Here is a 13,633-nt window from a genome sequence, read left to right as displayed (position 1 = left end):
TTAATCGCTCATAATTATCATCAAATGGAGCAATTTCAGGTTGGGTGTGCCATTAAAACCAGAGTGTGACTGACTGCTGTAGACTCTATTTGTTGCCTTGGATTTTGGCGTACTGCAGGGGATTTCCTCGCCACATACATCTTTTTTCTTCTTTCCTCTTTTAACTCAAAGATGGCCTGACAACAGCTGCGCTCACACATACGCAATGAACTGAGACACTGACAAGAACAGAGGCAGCTGTCTTCTCGTACTTTTCATCCGCACTAACACGTATGCAAGTCCAACTGAGACGCATGAAAGTGTAAAGTGACATGTTAGCACAGTTAAGTGTGAACGACGTGTTTTCTTTCTTGCTCATTCAAATGTGTGGAGGTATAAATAACTTGTTCAGTCACGGTAAGTAGTCAGGTAGCTGAGGAAGTCATGCTATATACATCTATAACAAAGTCAACAGAGTGGTTTAAAGGGCTTAAAAGCCTGAGTTGTTTGAATTTAGGCCCCAAAACATTAAAGCTGTTATTCACTATGTAAAATGTTTTATTTTATTGTATTTATTTTTATGCACAACAATAACGCGTGTGTATTTCAGAGTTTTTTTTTTCAACCATATGCGTCATTAAATTGGAACGGGAGTTTCCTGATGTTTGATATTCTAGTTCCCATTCTGCTAAGCCCAGTGGTCCTGCCAGTATCAACATGGTTAATCATTGAACTGCCCTGCTAAATGCAAACTAGGGCACCCCACCCAGAACAGATACTATAAAAGAAAAACAGTAAAGGGACAGTGAATCGAGAGAAAATGTGAGCTAATATGACTTACATTTAACATAGAGTTAGATCAAAATGTGAAAAAAAGAGAAAAAAGTCACGTTATGTATTGTGTTTTTAATGATTTTATTCAGGTATATGTGACACCTTTAAAATCACAGTAATATTTGGACGGGCTGCAAACTGAAGGCAGTATTCCACTTGCTAATTTTCTATCTGCAGTACACGTGAAGCACCTTTCCACACTAACGTGAACATTAGAGTTACTCTGTAAAAAAAAGAAAAAGAAAAAGAAAGACATCATCCTGACAGACAGGATGATCGAAAACTGGCTTGGAAGGCTGGGAGGTCATAGGTCACTTGTTTTGGCTGAGGAGTGGCACCAGTTTACGGACAGTGACAACAGATACTGACGTTAACCAGTTATTTTGACTCTGTGGTCGGGCTTGTCTCGTGATTTCTCAGTGAAGTCTGTGATGGGAGCTGCAGAGACGTGACAAGTTTAATCTTCCCCTCCACAGAGCATCAGCAGGGTTTTACGGTAGTCTCCTGAGGTATCACCCTGAACAATGACGGAAAACACACACACAGAGGGAGATTGAATTAATGGAAAGTACTGTTCTCATTATGTTTATGTCTGCTGACATTTGGTCATCACGCAGCTGAAACCGGAAAGCAGGGTTTATTTCTCACTCACACAAACAGCAAAACTGTTTATCTTTCACAAATGTTGAAGGACTGAACGTCATGGGGACAAAAGTCAGCATATCAACTTAAGTCAACAAGGGACTTAAAAGTGGAATTACCCTTTATATCAGCTGACACTCATGCAGATTTCTATCTTTATAATCATCATCACAATTATATAAAGCTGTATCTTTTTAAAGTAACAGTTCCTCATTTTGGGAATTATGCTAATTTGCATTCCTGTTGAGAGTTAGATGAGAAGGTCAACGCCACTCTCCTGTCTGTACAGTAAATATGAAACTACACCTGCTGTCTTAGCTTAGCACAAGGACTGGAAACATATGGAAACAGCTAGTATGGCTCTGTCCGAAGATAACACTTAACAGCACCTCTACAGCTAGAGCTGGTAGTTTTAGAGATGATGGTAGGTGGATTTAATGTACAGAGATGGGACACTCAGCCAGAAAGCAAATCTGTGTACTTCCCAAATGTCAGACTATTTGAATATTTTTAAAATGCACCTGTTTGCTTTGGGAGGTCAGTAACACCTCTCATCTCTCACAGACTTTAAGAATTTGACATATTGCTTGAATCAAAATCTCTTTTGCAACCTAAAAATATGTCAATCTTCTTCACTAAATACATCCTTCAGAATAAACAATATATAGCAATCCTTCCTGTTGCATAATCTGATAATATTTCTGAAAAAGCCAATCCAGGGCACCCTACTTGCTGGCCTGTATTGGTGTCACGGTGATTTCATCTGTAAGTTATTATAGAACTGCTTCTGGGAGACTTCCTGTCTCTGTGGCTGTCAGCCAATCACACAGCGGATATAGAGAGGAAGTTAAGCATGCAAGGGAAATTCCTAAACAGCTGTGCAGTAGCCACAGACCCGTAGTCCACCGCAGGAAGCTATAGATTACCGTACCCCACCACCCCACCACAGCAGCAAAAGAAGGATGTGCAAGACGCAAACGCACACACACAAACAAAAGCCATGAGATTAAAAAAAACTCCACAAAGACGCAGATGAGAACACTACACACCAAACAGGAGCGTTAGTAGACAAAGGCTGCGACTTACAATCATAGTTTCTACCTGGATGAATTCATGGAGGGACGCATCATGCGTATCCTTGAACTCTTTACGAATGTTGAAAAGGTCGATCTCGCAACGGGACACCATGATGCGGATCAGCGCTCTGTCATCCGTACCGAGGCCCTGCAGATGAGATCAATACATTTTGTTTATTCTGATTTAGTTACAGCAGCTGCTACTGTCTAAGGACACTCAGCAGCAGTAACACCAAGAAGTGCACAAAAAACACACACTAAACCTAAATATATTACATGCATCAACAAATATGACCTTATCATTTGCTTTAGGTTGCATCTAAGGCTCTGATGACTTGCTGCAGGCCTCTACAACAGTAAAAAAAACAACACATATTTAAAGTACTGTGTAAAAATACCTTCATGGCTTTGTACAAACGGTCTGCAAAATAGGAGGGCTGGTTCTTTACACTGCGAACTGCAAAGCAGAGAGAGAAAGCAAGAAAAGGGCTGAGCAGGAGTCACAGAATAGATGTCACCAGTAAACAAAGTCACACACTCAAAAGTAAATTATTATAATACTTAAGACAATTATTACCTATTGCATGAAAGGCGTTTTTGACATCTCCTGACATCTCCTTCTTAATGATCTGTTCAATGTCCTTGTTGGAGCATTTGACAAACTCCTGGAATACTGTGAACAGCAAGTGTGATCAGTGAATAAACACACACATTGACGTTTGTAATTAATTAATCAGTGTGATCTGTCTGCCTTGACCTTTACCTTTCCTCAGATGGGGGAAGCTTCTGGTGCACAGAATACTCATGAACTTCATCTCCATGTCGTCAGAGTCTGCATTGCATGCATCTGCAAGTTCCTAAAAAGGTCAGGGGGAACAAACATTTAAAACCCATTCTCCTATCTCATATTTGAACACACAGTATACGCAATATATCACGCAGTGAATCACCTGAGCATCTGCATTAGCTCTTTCCATATCTGCAGGGCCTTCCTCTCTTGCACCCTGAACAAAACAAAGATGATTATATGTAAATTATTAATGATGAAATCGTCAGTGATTCACCAAGAATGTTTTGTTTTGTTCTTGAAGTTGTAACTTCTGACAATGTGAAAGAAAACTGTGCGTGTGATAAAGTGGGCCTTTTTTTTTTTTTTTTTTGATCTCTGCTACAGTCAGCAGACAAACTGGAACCAGTGTGTGGGCGTGGAAATTAAACACAGTCTAAGTTCTCATGATGGCAAACATTACCTGCACGAGAGAAACAAGGATGCGGCAGAAGTGGCCTGATGTGTCTGACTGAATGGCTTCCTCCAGAGACTTCTTATAGCCTGTGAAAGTTTGATAACAGATGAGAGATTAAAGTTTTTTTCAGAACAAGAAAGTCATTTTGATGACTACTTTTTGGTATCAAACTCACCATTCTGATAAGCTTCATTCATGGCCTGTATTTCCTCGTTGCTCCTGGTGACCAGGATCTCGATCAGAGAGTGTTCATCTGTCCCAGCACCCTGTTTAGATGGAAAGGTTAAAGCACAGACTTTCAGAAGAGTTTGAGAAAAACAACAACACCAAAAACAAAATCCACACAGCTAAGAAGAGAGTACATGTGAACCGTGCTTCTATGTGTGCACTGACAAAGTTTTGATGACAGATCCTCCTAATAGCTAAAATAGACTGATCACAACCCTAAATAGCACATAGGACAGAGTGAAGAGACGAGTCAGGTGTCTACACAAGGAAATTCGGTCAGTGTTATGGCGAGTTATAAATAGTTATAAGTTATTTGACTTCCAAATACCTTCTCTGGAACTGCCATTGAATTCAAGCACTAACTATACTCCTCTGAGCCTCATATCAACCATCCCAGACAAGGATATTTTAATTTATGAAGCAATAAATTCAACCCATGAGCTACAACAATGAACTTTGTAGGCAGACTGTCACTTGTGAAAAAAACAAAAACATTAGGTGATACCTCCATTGCCTTTCTCATCATTTTGGCATCAAACTCTGCAGGGGTCAACATGAGCCCAATAATCAGCCTCTCTAAGTTCTTTGACAGTTCAGACTTCAGGTCCTTCATCAGATCCTGGAGACAGATTAAACACACTTAGTCGTTATAGAGTGGCCACAGGAAACAACTAGAAAGATGAGATATTGAACATATCCAGTGGTTGATGTACACATGCATCAAAACATGAAGAGGTAAGAAATATGCTCCTTAGTTATTTTTGGTTTCTAATGATGATTTTCTCTCACCCGTCCCAGGAGAGATTTGAAGGTCTGTCTGATCTCTTGTCTCTGAGCGTTGCTTCTTTGTGCAACGATGTCAATGATTGCATCTTCATCTGTTCCTGTAAGCAGTACCAGGCAGTAACATTTGTAAAAAGTTCTAGCGGCGTTATTGTGCTTTAGCTTTCTGGGTTACATACCGAATCCCTTCATGGCTTTCCTCAGTGCTTGTGCATCAGCAGCAGGGTCGAAATTGGATGCAGGGCGGACTGTTGGCCTTAGCTAAGATAACAGAGTGACACATTTGACACAAAGAAATTGTGAGATTCAATAAATACACACACATATAATGTGGAGTGGCAGCGGGAAACAGTTTCACAAAATTAAAAACATTAAATTAATGTGTTAAATTAATGTTACACCAAATGTGTAAGCTTTAAGCATTAAACATGCAGAAATCTACAAAGATATGCAAAAGATATTATCACGCTGATATAATTCTGAAAACAGCGTACTGAAAATAATCTCTAGACGTTTAAGAGGGAGTTTGCCCTCTTGAGGTCAGAGGCCATGACACCACCAACAATAAAAAGGTGGGTTTGCTGAAAACAAGAGCGTTAGTGAGACGAGCTATTGTTGGCCAAAATGCTGAGATGTTTCTGACATTCACTCCTGGGACAAATGAGGCAAATTGTGGTTTGGTGAGCGCATTATAACAAAAACTTTTTGTATTTGAGCGAACAGCATTCTGATCGTATCCACAGTTACACAAAGCCTTCTCTGTGCAGACATGGCAACATTATCAGTACAAGTTCATGGCACTGCAAGAAGCGGGTCATTGTAGGGCCAGCAGGTAATTAGGAGGCATGCCAGTGCCAAGCCAAACATGCAGACACATCTAAAGTGGGAGCAGATGGGGCCCAAACCTGGACTTTGGTCATGGAACTTAATTCCCACATCTTGTAGGCTATTTGAGCAGCTTCAGGGAAGAACTCTCCAGCTAAGCTGTAATGATCAGTTTGACACAAGACACCAAACTCAGCAAAGCCGAAACCTCAAGTAGTACAGAGTGGGTACATTTATGTGAACATGTATCAATGATTAAATAAATATAAATATTACACATAAACATTTTTGGAGTTATACTCCCCTCTGAAAACAATAACTCCCGAAAAGTGGTGCTCTATCACCCCCATCTGGTTGCTTCTGTTATTTGCAGCTAATCTGTAACTTACTCATCATCTCCACCACACAGGTTAAGTAGAGTCCTCTTGTATTCCCCTGAAGTGTCATCCTGACAGGTTAAAACATACACAGAATCAGGTTACAGGTGAACAATCTTTTGATTGTATTCAGTACTTTTTAAAAAAGTGTTTAACCAACCTTGATCATGTTATAAAGTGACTTCTCGTATCTCAAACGGAAACACTCCCGAATGTCCAACATGTCTATTTCAGAGCGACAAATCATGATCCTGATCAGGGTGTTGTCAGCTGTACCAAGACCCTGGAAATGATAGAAAGGACGGGTGTTTAGCAACTATAAGTAGTGCAAATCAATTCTTAAATATCAAAATTACTTGTTTACCTTCATTGACTTGTAAAGGCGCTTGGCAAAGAACATGGGAACACTCCTTATGCACTGGACTGTGTGAAAAACCAAGAAGAGAGCCATGTGTTAACCTGACGACTTGACATTCCCCATGTGGTCATAAAACATTATGTTCAGTGTGTTTCTTACCAACAGCCAACATCAACGTCTCAAAGTCTCCGGACAGCTCATTCTTTATGCTGTCCTCTATGGACAGCTCAGTAAGCTTCTCATATGCGTCAAAAACTGACGACAGAAGACAACATCAAGTGCTGTTATTCATCTCATGTTCAATGTTTTACTGATGACTGATGAGCAGGAAATTCATTTCATTTAGTCATGTTAGTATTCTTCACTTATTGCCATGAAATTTCGCTACAGATATTCAAGGTCCCCTGAGGATAAACTCTGATAGACTTTGTGTCCTCTAACTTTTAATCTAGCTCCATCATCTGGTCAAATGTCTCTTGGTTTATGTCTTCTAATACCTGCAATGGCATTCACATAAAACATAGACACTGCTAATGTTAATAAGCTGCAACAAGATGGTGAAAGTGGGGAATACTACCTGCTAAACATCTGTATGTTAGAATTAGCATTGTGAGCACTACATTTTCTTTTTATCATGTCATCTTTCTCTTTATCTTCTCCCCTAAAAATCTCTCATTCTGCATTTTGTTCTGTAATGACCTGACATATTTCACCCAACAGTTTTCTTGGCACATATTGGTACAGTGGTAGAGGAGTGTTCTTGTATCCAGTTCAACTACAAATCATCATTTTACAATTTCACTCTTTCACTCAATTTCACGTTTGGCGTTAACTCCTGACAGACTTCAGGTCAGAGTGGGAATGCCTGGAGGCCTCACTTTGGTGCTAATTTCCTTAAGAGCTGTTCTCACCCATGCGAAGGTGGGTCACACTGCGGTTTCCCAGGATCATGATGAATTTGGCCTCATCTGTCCCCCACTGCTCTTCTCCAGCTGCATACAGATCCTAAGAAAGCAGAGGATGAGATAATGTGGAAAATCAAAAACTAAATGTTTCATAAATGTATTCATATATACTATTTGAACAACTGATGGAAATAACAGGCAACATCATAAGGCTCAGCAGCCTCTATGGACATAATGTCAGAGTCAAATAGACAGAAGGAGATGCTGACGGAAAGGCATCTAAGAAGAAAAAAGATGAGTGTGACCGAGCAAGAAGTGGTTGAACTAAATATCTGGGACTGACTTAGATTTTAACTTTTCACAATTGTGGCAGAGCCCTGCGCTCTTTGGGTCAGCTTCTGTTAAAGGTCCCTAGGTTGAGATTTAAACAGTGGGGCAATCGTTCTTTTGCCGTCACTGCTCCCAGACCGTGGAACAAACTGCCCCCTGACATTTGCACCACTACTGATCTCATCCTTTTTAAATCTAAGCTTGAGACCCACTTTTTTTAGATTGACGTTCCAATTCTGATTAGGGCAGTACTGTTTCTCAGGTGTACTCATTCTGTCTGATTCTTTCTATCTATTTCTATTTGAATTGTATTTATTTGTTATGTATTATTTTATGGTTTTGTTGTGAAGCACTTTGGGTACCGTTCGGCTATTGTAAAGGGCTATACAAACTGATTTTGATTTAACAGACAGACTTGAGCTGGGCTTCTTGGATTTGTTTGTAATATTAGCTGGCTGCAATGTCTTGTGTTGTTGCACTTGCTTGGCTGTTAGCAAAGTTGTAGACTTGCTTGATTTGAACATAAGTAATATAACAGTAACAACTACATGTTCATATCTATGAACTCAATTCAATTACTTTTTCAATGAACGACATACAAAGTCATTGGCCCGAGCATGCTGCACTTCCGTCTACCAATCATAAAATATTAAAATTCTCACTTGTGCATCCTGCTCCACCAGGTCTCCGTCCACCACTCCTGACTCATCTCTGGTCCCCTGGAAACATCAAACCAAGACAACATGCTGCGATCAGTCAGTGGTTAAAGATACTTTGGCTGTGACAGTCACTCTATGGCTGACTGGATACTTCACTGGTGATAACATCAACTCCTCTGTGAACTGACCTGAAGTAAAACAACCAGCATCTTCTTAAAGTGACCTGAAGTGTCTGCGATTACATCCTCCTCTATGTCACTGCCATAGGCTGAAGACACAGACATCAATGTTAAGAGACGTGAAATATATGGATTTGAAACAAATCATCTTATTTAACACTTCTTACCATCCTTGTAGGCTGCAACCATCTCATGAATCTGATTGTTGTTTCTCGATGCCAGGACTTCAATAAGGCATCTCTCGTTTGTTCCAGCTCCCTTGAAAGAGAACATCAAGTTGTAAATAAATGCTTCATTAGACATGAATATGTTTAAGAGTCTTCTTATGAGCTAAACGTCATACTTTGAGTGCATCATGGATTTCTTTGGCATCGTGGTAGGCAGGGGTTCTCATTAGACTGACGATAAGACGCTCAAATTTGCCTGTCAGCTCATACTTCAGATCTTCAATCAGGTCCTGTTGAAATAATAAAAATATATAATGGAATTATAACTGCTGTATAAATGTGGCATTAGTTAAACCATCTATGAAAAATAAGTTTCTATCATTTTTAAACCTTTCCAAAGCTGCTTTTGTACGCTGCAATGACTTCCTGCCTCTGTGCATTGCTTTTAGAGGTGATCAGGTCCAGTATGGCCTCTTTATCACTGCCTGAGGAACACAAAGCAACATTTTCAACAACCTTCATCTCATTCACAGCAACTTGTCGTTAACTGCTATGTGAAACCTTTTGACCATTCAGCCTACGAGTGGCTAGAAAATGAAAGACGACCCTTTCACCCCCATGACCAAAAATCACGGAGGAGTGAGTCACTCACCGAAGCCTTTCATGGCATTGTAAAGGGCCTCTGCATCGGCGCTGGGATCAAAGTCCGGAGCATCTGTTACTGTGCCTCTGAACACCTGTAAGAATGAATTTCAGAGAGACATTTTTAATTGTGATTAATGAAAAGCACTATTGTCGTCTTGTTGTCTGGATCTCTGACACAATACGCTGAAATGCAACCTATGCATGAAATGCAGATTACACATGATTATCTAGAGCTGCTCCAATTAGTCAATCAACTATTGAATGAATCACCAACTATTTTGATCATTGTTTAATCTTTTGAGTATTTTTTTAAGCAACAAATGTCCAAATTCTCTGATTTTCCCTTTTAAAAAGAAATTTGATACAAACATTCATGGTCCCCAGAGGATAAAGCCTACTGACTTTGATGACTGTCTGACTTTTCCTCTGGCACCAGCATGATGTTGACATTTAACTTTTCATCTAGTGCTATCATGAAATAATTTGAATAATGTGACCGTTACTTTTTCAGCCTCAGCTTCACTTTGTGTTTTGTGCTATTTAGCAAATGTTGGCGTGCTGACACACTGAAATAAGACTGTGCAGGAGGCAAAAGATCAGTGTGTTAGTACTGTCAGTGTGAGCATGTTAGCTTATTGACATTAGTATTTAGGTCAGATCATTGTGTGCTGAACTCCAGACTCACAGAGCATCTAGCATTGGCTCTAGTCTTGCTCTACGACAGACTATTTTCAGTGTTTTTTCTGTCAGTGTTTGCCACGACTTTGCTCCCAGTTAGTTTATTTCCAGGGTCACAAATTTACACTAAATATCAAACTTTCTGACAGTGCATTGGCTTGGTGTGAACAAGTGACAGAACACTGTGACAGAAGGTAAAGCCAAGCCTGCTATTATAACAGCTGACTGCTTGCACCTGTCTCACCCCCAACAGATCGGACGAAAAACACATTTTTTTTTTTTTTTGTGTGTGTGTGTGTGTGTGTGTGTGTGTGTGTGTGTGTGTGTGTGAGGCCGATGCATGTGTTAAGGGGGAAGGGACAGTGGGTGTGTGCGAGTAGCAGGGGGTCAGGTTGCACACAAAGTATCTCTCATTGCAGGGGTCTGTCATACCACAGCACATACAGACATTGGGCATGTAAAGAAAACATAAAGCTCTCCAAAAAGACATTGTTGTAACATTGAAAGTGGCTGCTATCATCATAGCTTTCTCATTTTGGGCCTGTGGAGTTGTCATGAGCTCATTCACTGTAGGAAGTAAGGCTCAGGTGTTAGAGGCTCAAACTGCAGCTGCTGCCATAGAGATCACTGCTGCATTGAAAGGCAGGCAGCCAAAATGTGCTCTCCACCCTTGTGGGGAGGCCTCTGCACAATGCTCTGATCGTCTGCTTCACCACAGCGACTATCACTCTTCACGACAGCTGGAGAGCTTCACCCACATAGCAACAGGGCCACAAACACAAGCCCCTAGCAACAGGCCTTTAACTAATCACATTTCTTATGTGGAAAAGTAACTAATGTGGATTTAATGTTATGAGCTTAATTTCTACCCCTTCCTTCCTCCCTAGGTGCTGCCTTTTCCTCTGTTGCCAAGACCACAGTTGTGCAAACCATAATTACGAGGAAGTGTTTAATGATAGGGCACTGAATTACAACTCGGACAATAAAACTGGATGTCTGCCACGAGCTTTAAATAATTCTACAAAGCATTTGTCTTTAGAATAAAGCTGGTAAAGCAGGTGTGTCTATCAGATGTGCAGTCGCCACAGGTCACAATGACACCCTACACTGCTGCCTTTATGATGCAGAGGACTCGCATGTTTGCAGGTGGCAACAAAATGACCTCATTCTGTCCACAGTTCATTCAGTGGTACATAAAACCACCCATCCTCCATAGACACAAGATCTGATCAGTAGTTTGACATTATCTACATCATCATTCAAGATGAGAAAGGGCCTTACCATTTCTGTGTTCGGTCTTCTGTGTCAATGCTGTGCAGAAATCAATAGTTTCAGGCCTAGAAGAGAGAGAGAGAGAGAGAAATGCTGATGCACTGCAAGACACCACTGACGCTTGTGAAAGTGTCATTCCCCTCCATGATGATGATCCCACTTTTTCCTGATTTAATCTAAGGAGGTGGTCTGTTCATTGTCCAAAGTGATCGTGAGCGAGAGCCAAGCAGAGGAGCACAAGAAACTGAACTAGAACTTTCTATTAGATTTCACATTCACCTAAAATGGGAAGTCAGCAGATGGAATTTGCATTAAGCCAACTGGCAGGAAAACTATTCAGTGCTTACATATACTCTAACCTATGCTGCAGCCATTTAGACAAGTAAAGCATGCCAGAAACTAACTTTCACTGAGTGTATATCTGAATTTGTGCATAAATTACAACATATATCTACAGTTAGGATTAAATTGAAAGGACAAATGTTGACAGAGAAAAAGAGAGAATCCAAGTTTTAAATGTTGTACTGTGTGTTTAAGACAGTAGTAAAGCTCTCCCAAAATAGCATGCATAGTTTAACTTAATGTCAGAATCAAGGTCTGTGGGGAGTGGGCCTCTATATATACAGAGCCACACCCTTCTTTGAACCCCACAATGTGGAATAAACTTCAGGGGCTTTCTATCCAACTATTTTTGGACAACTATTTTTCTTTAATTAACACTGTAACAAAGACAAAGACCTTCTAGTTGTGAATTCTCTGCCTTTTTAATTCACTTGATCTAATTTCAGTTTGTCTTCCAGTACTTTCTTGCTGCCTGCTGCAATTCATTGGCACATTTAAGAATGACGCGTCAGCAAACATCTCCAGAAGACGTTTCGTTTCCAAGTGTGTCCAAACGGCTCATAATGGCTTACCTTCTCTGTGCAGGAGGTGTCCGCGTCCACTGAGTGTGGTCCTGCTGTCCTATGTCTGTCACCCGGTCTGTCTTGTCTCGCCTAGTCAGACTCAGGCCGTCCCGTTAGACGTGTCTCCTCTGTGACGCAGCGACTGCGGCGTTATTTCGCGCAGCTTCTCCACTACGTGTGTGTGTGTGTGTGTAAGAGAGAGAGAGAGAGAGAGAGAGAGAGAGAAAGATAGATAGAGAGAGAGTCTGAATGTACAGGACAAGCTTACGGTAATGAGAATACCATTTAAAAGCGCGTAACATCCAATGTTTACTGAAATCTCACGCAGGATGCGTCATTTTACGCACGTATGTTTTCCGCATTCTTACTTTTATTTTGTGCAAGCAAGTTTCAAAAACACGCATCACTCTGTAAAAACATTAAGAAGCAATTTAGATACATGAAACATCAGTAACATGCAAATTTTCATATCGTGCTGACAGTCAGACAGTAACTCGTCACATGACTACTGAGAGTTCAAATGAACTGATGTGGGACCTTGCCTGCTCTATTTCTGTCCTGTCAGGCGTCCCTTTCCAGTAAGAGGGGGAGCGACACCAGCATAACTAGGTGAGGGTGAGGGGGGTGCAGGGGAGGGAGGAAGGCCGTGTCAGCAGTGTGAACTACCGGAAGAAAAATGTGCAAATATGAAACAAATTAAACAGATGCTGTGATAGGAGGCACAAACACAGATACAAATCTGTTTCATGTGTGCCAACAGAATTCTTTTTCAACTGGAATATATATTTAATCCCACCATCTTTATACAAAGAGTTTTTTAAACTAATTTTTCATGATGTTAAATCAGAGTCTGATGGAAGAACAGATGATGAGAGAGAGAGAGAGAGAGGTGACTTCCAGGAAGCTCTGACAGTCCAGTGCCACACATTGCAAAAGCATGACTCAGTGCTCAGTAGTAGTTTCAGTCTGACTGGAAGCCAACTCCAGTTTCATTGGCTTTAGTTTGGGTGCTACTATCAATGGTTAGTTGACATCACTTACCTCAAGTTACTGTACAAACTGCAAGGACATTTTTCTATTTGAACAGTAAACAATGTACTAAGTCTATAAAGGGAAACCTCATTCCACAGTTTGCTTTCCAAAGTCTTAAACCTTCATATCATCCTGGAGCTTCTCTACAGTAGTTTCCCCTCCACCAGTGTTCATAGTGAGAGAGCCATATGAGGTAAACACAGATGGAGGTGGGAGGCACCAGTGATGAAATGCAATTGTTGTATACTGACCTCTTCTGCTTTGAGAATGCATTGCATGCTGATCATGAAAACCCGACCCTTGGTTATATTCATGTAGCTACATTATTGTAGTGAAAGTTTATTGTTTTAGCCGTGGTTATTGTGTCATCTAGGATAATCACAGGCTCATGAAACTTCAAAGCTGCAACCTAGAGACCGAGTGCATTCAGAGGAAGTTTAGGTTTTTAAGGGTCCTCGACTTCCATTCACCAAAAGCTGCAAGTCTTACAGAAATCTCTAAATGTCCAAAGTTTT

At 40.7% G+C, this 13,633-nt stretch overlaps 1 protein-coding gene across 2 annotated transcripts; it reads right to left on the bottom strand.

Annotated features, from left to right (window-relative positions):
* Positions 1-877: 877 nt before the first annotated feature.
* On the bottom strand, positions 878-12,284 carry anxa6 (annexin A6). Of its 2 annotated transcripts, none has more exons than XM_010737474.3 (25): positions 12,096-12,284; positions 11,191-11,246; positions 9,239-9,323; positions 8,977-9,071; positions 8,763-8,876; positions 8,587-8,677; positions 8,429-8,508; positions 8,244-8,300; positions 7,258-7,351; positions 6,506-6,601; positions 6,353-6,411; positions 6,149-6,271; positions 6,001-6,059; positions 5,692-5,770; positions 4,966-5,047; positions 4,793-4,887; positions 4,509-4,622; positions 3,951-4,041; positions 3,782-3,861; positions 3,482-3,535; positions 3,295-3,388; positions 3,109-3,204; positions 2,930-2,988; positions 2,542-2,679; positions 878-1,330 (listed from the first exon to the last, which is right to left on the bottom strand). In XM_010737474.3, exons 2-25 carry the CDS (start codon positions 11,191-11,193, stop codon positions 1,271-1,273), a joined length of 1,998 nt encoding a protein of 665 aa, XP_010735776.3. In that variant the 5' UTR covers positions 11,194-11,246; positions 12,096-12,284; the 3' UTR covers positions 878-1,270. The 2 variants fall into 2 exon arrangements, with proteins under 2 accessions (XP_010735776.3, XP_010735777.3); XM_010737475.3 differs by having other exon boundaries at positions 2,557-2,679.
* Between the last annotated feature and the right edge of the window lie 1,349 nt (positions 12,285-13,633).

The sequence above is a fragment of the Larimichthys crocea genome, chromosome I (assembly GCF_000972845.2).
Source record: "Larimichthys crocea isolate SSNF chromosome I, L_crocea_2.0, whole genome shotgun sequence".
NCBI classification, from domain to species: Eukaryota; Metazoa; Chordata; class Actinopteri; family Sciaenidae; genus Larimichthys; species Larimichthys crocea.
This window is presented reverse-complemented; position numbering and strand designations above follow the sequence as displayed.

Bases quoted from the DNA above. Each gene is read 5' to 3' on its own strand.
- anxa6 (XM_010737474.3), bottom strand. The intron at 8,877-8,976 runs GTTTAAAAATGA...TTATTTCAACAG, and splicing joins ACAAAAGCAGCTTTGGAAAG to GACCTGATTGAAGATCTGAA. The intron at 3,205-3,294 runs GTAAAGGTCAAG...TGCTGTTCACAG, and splicing joins CTTCCCCCATCTGAGGAAAG to TATTCCAGGAGTTTGTCAAA.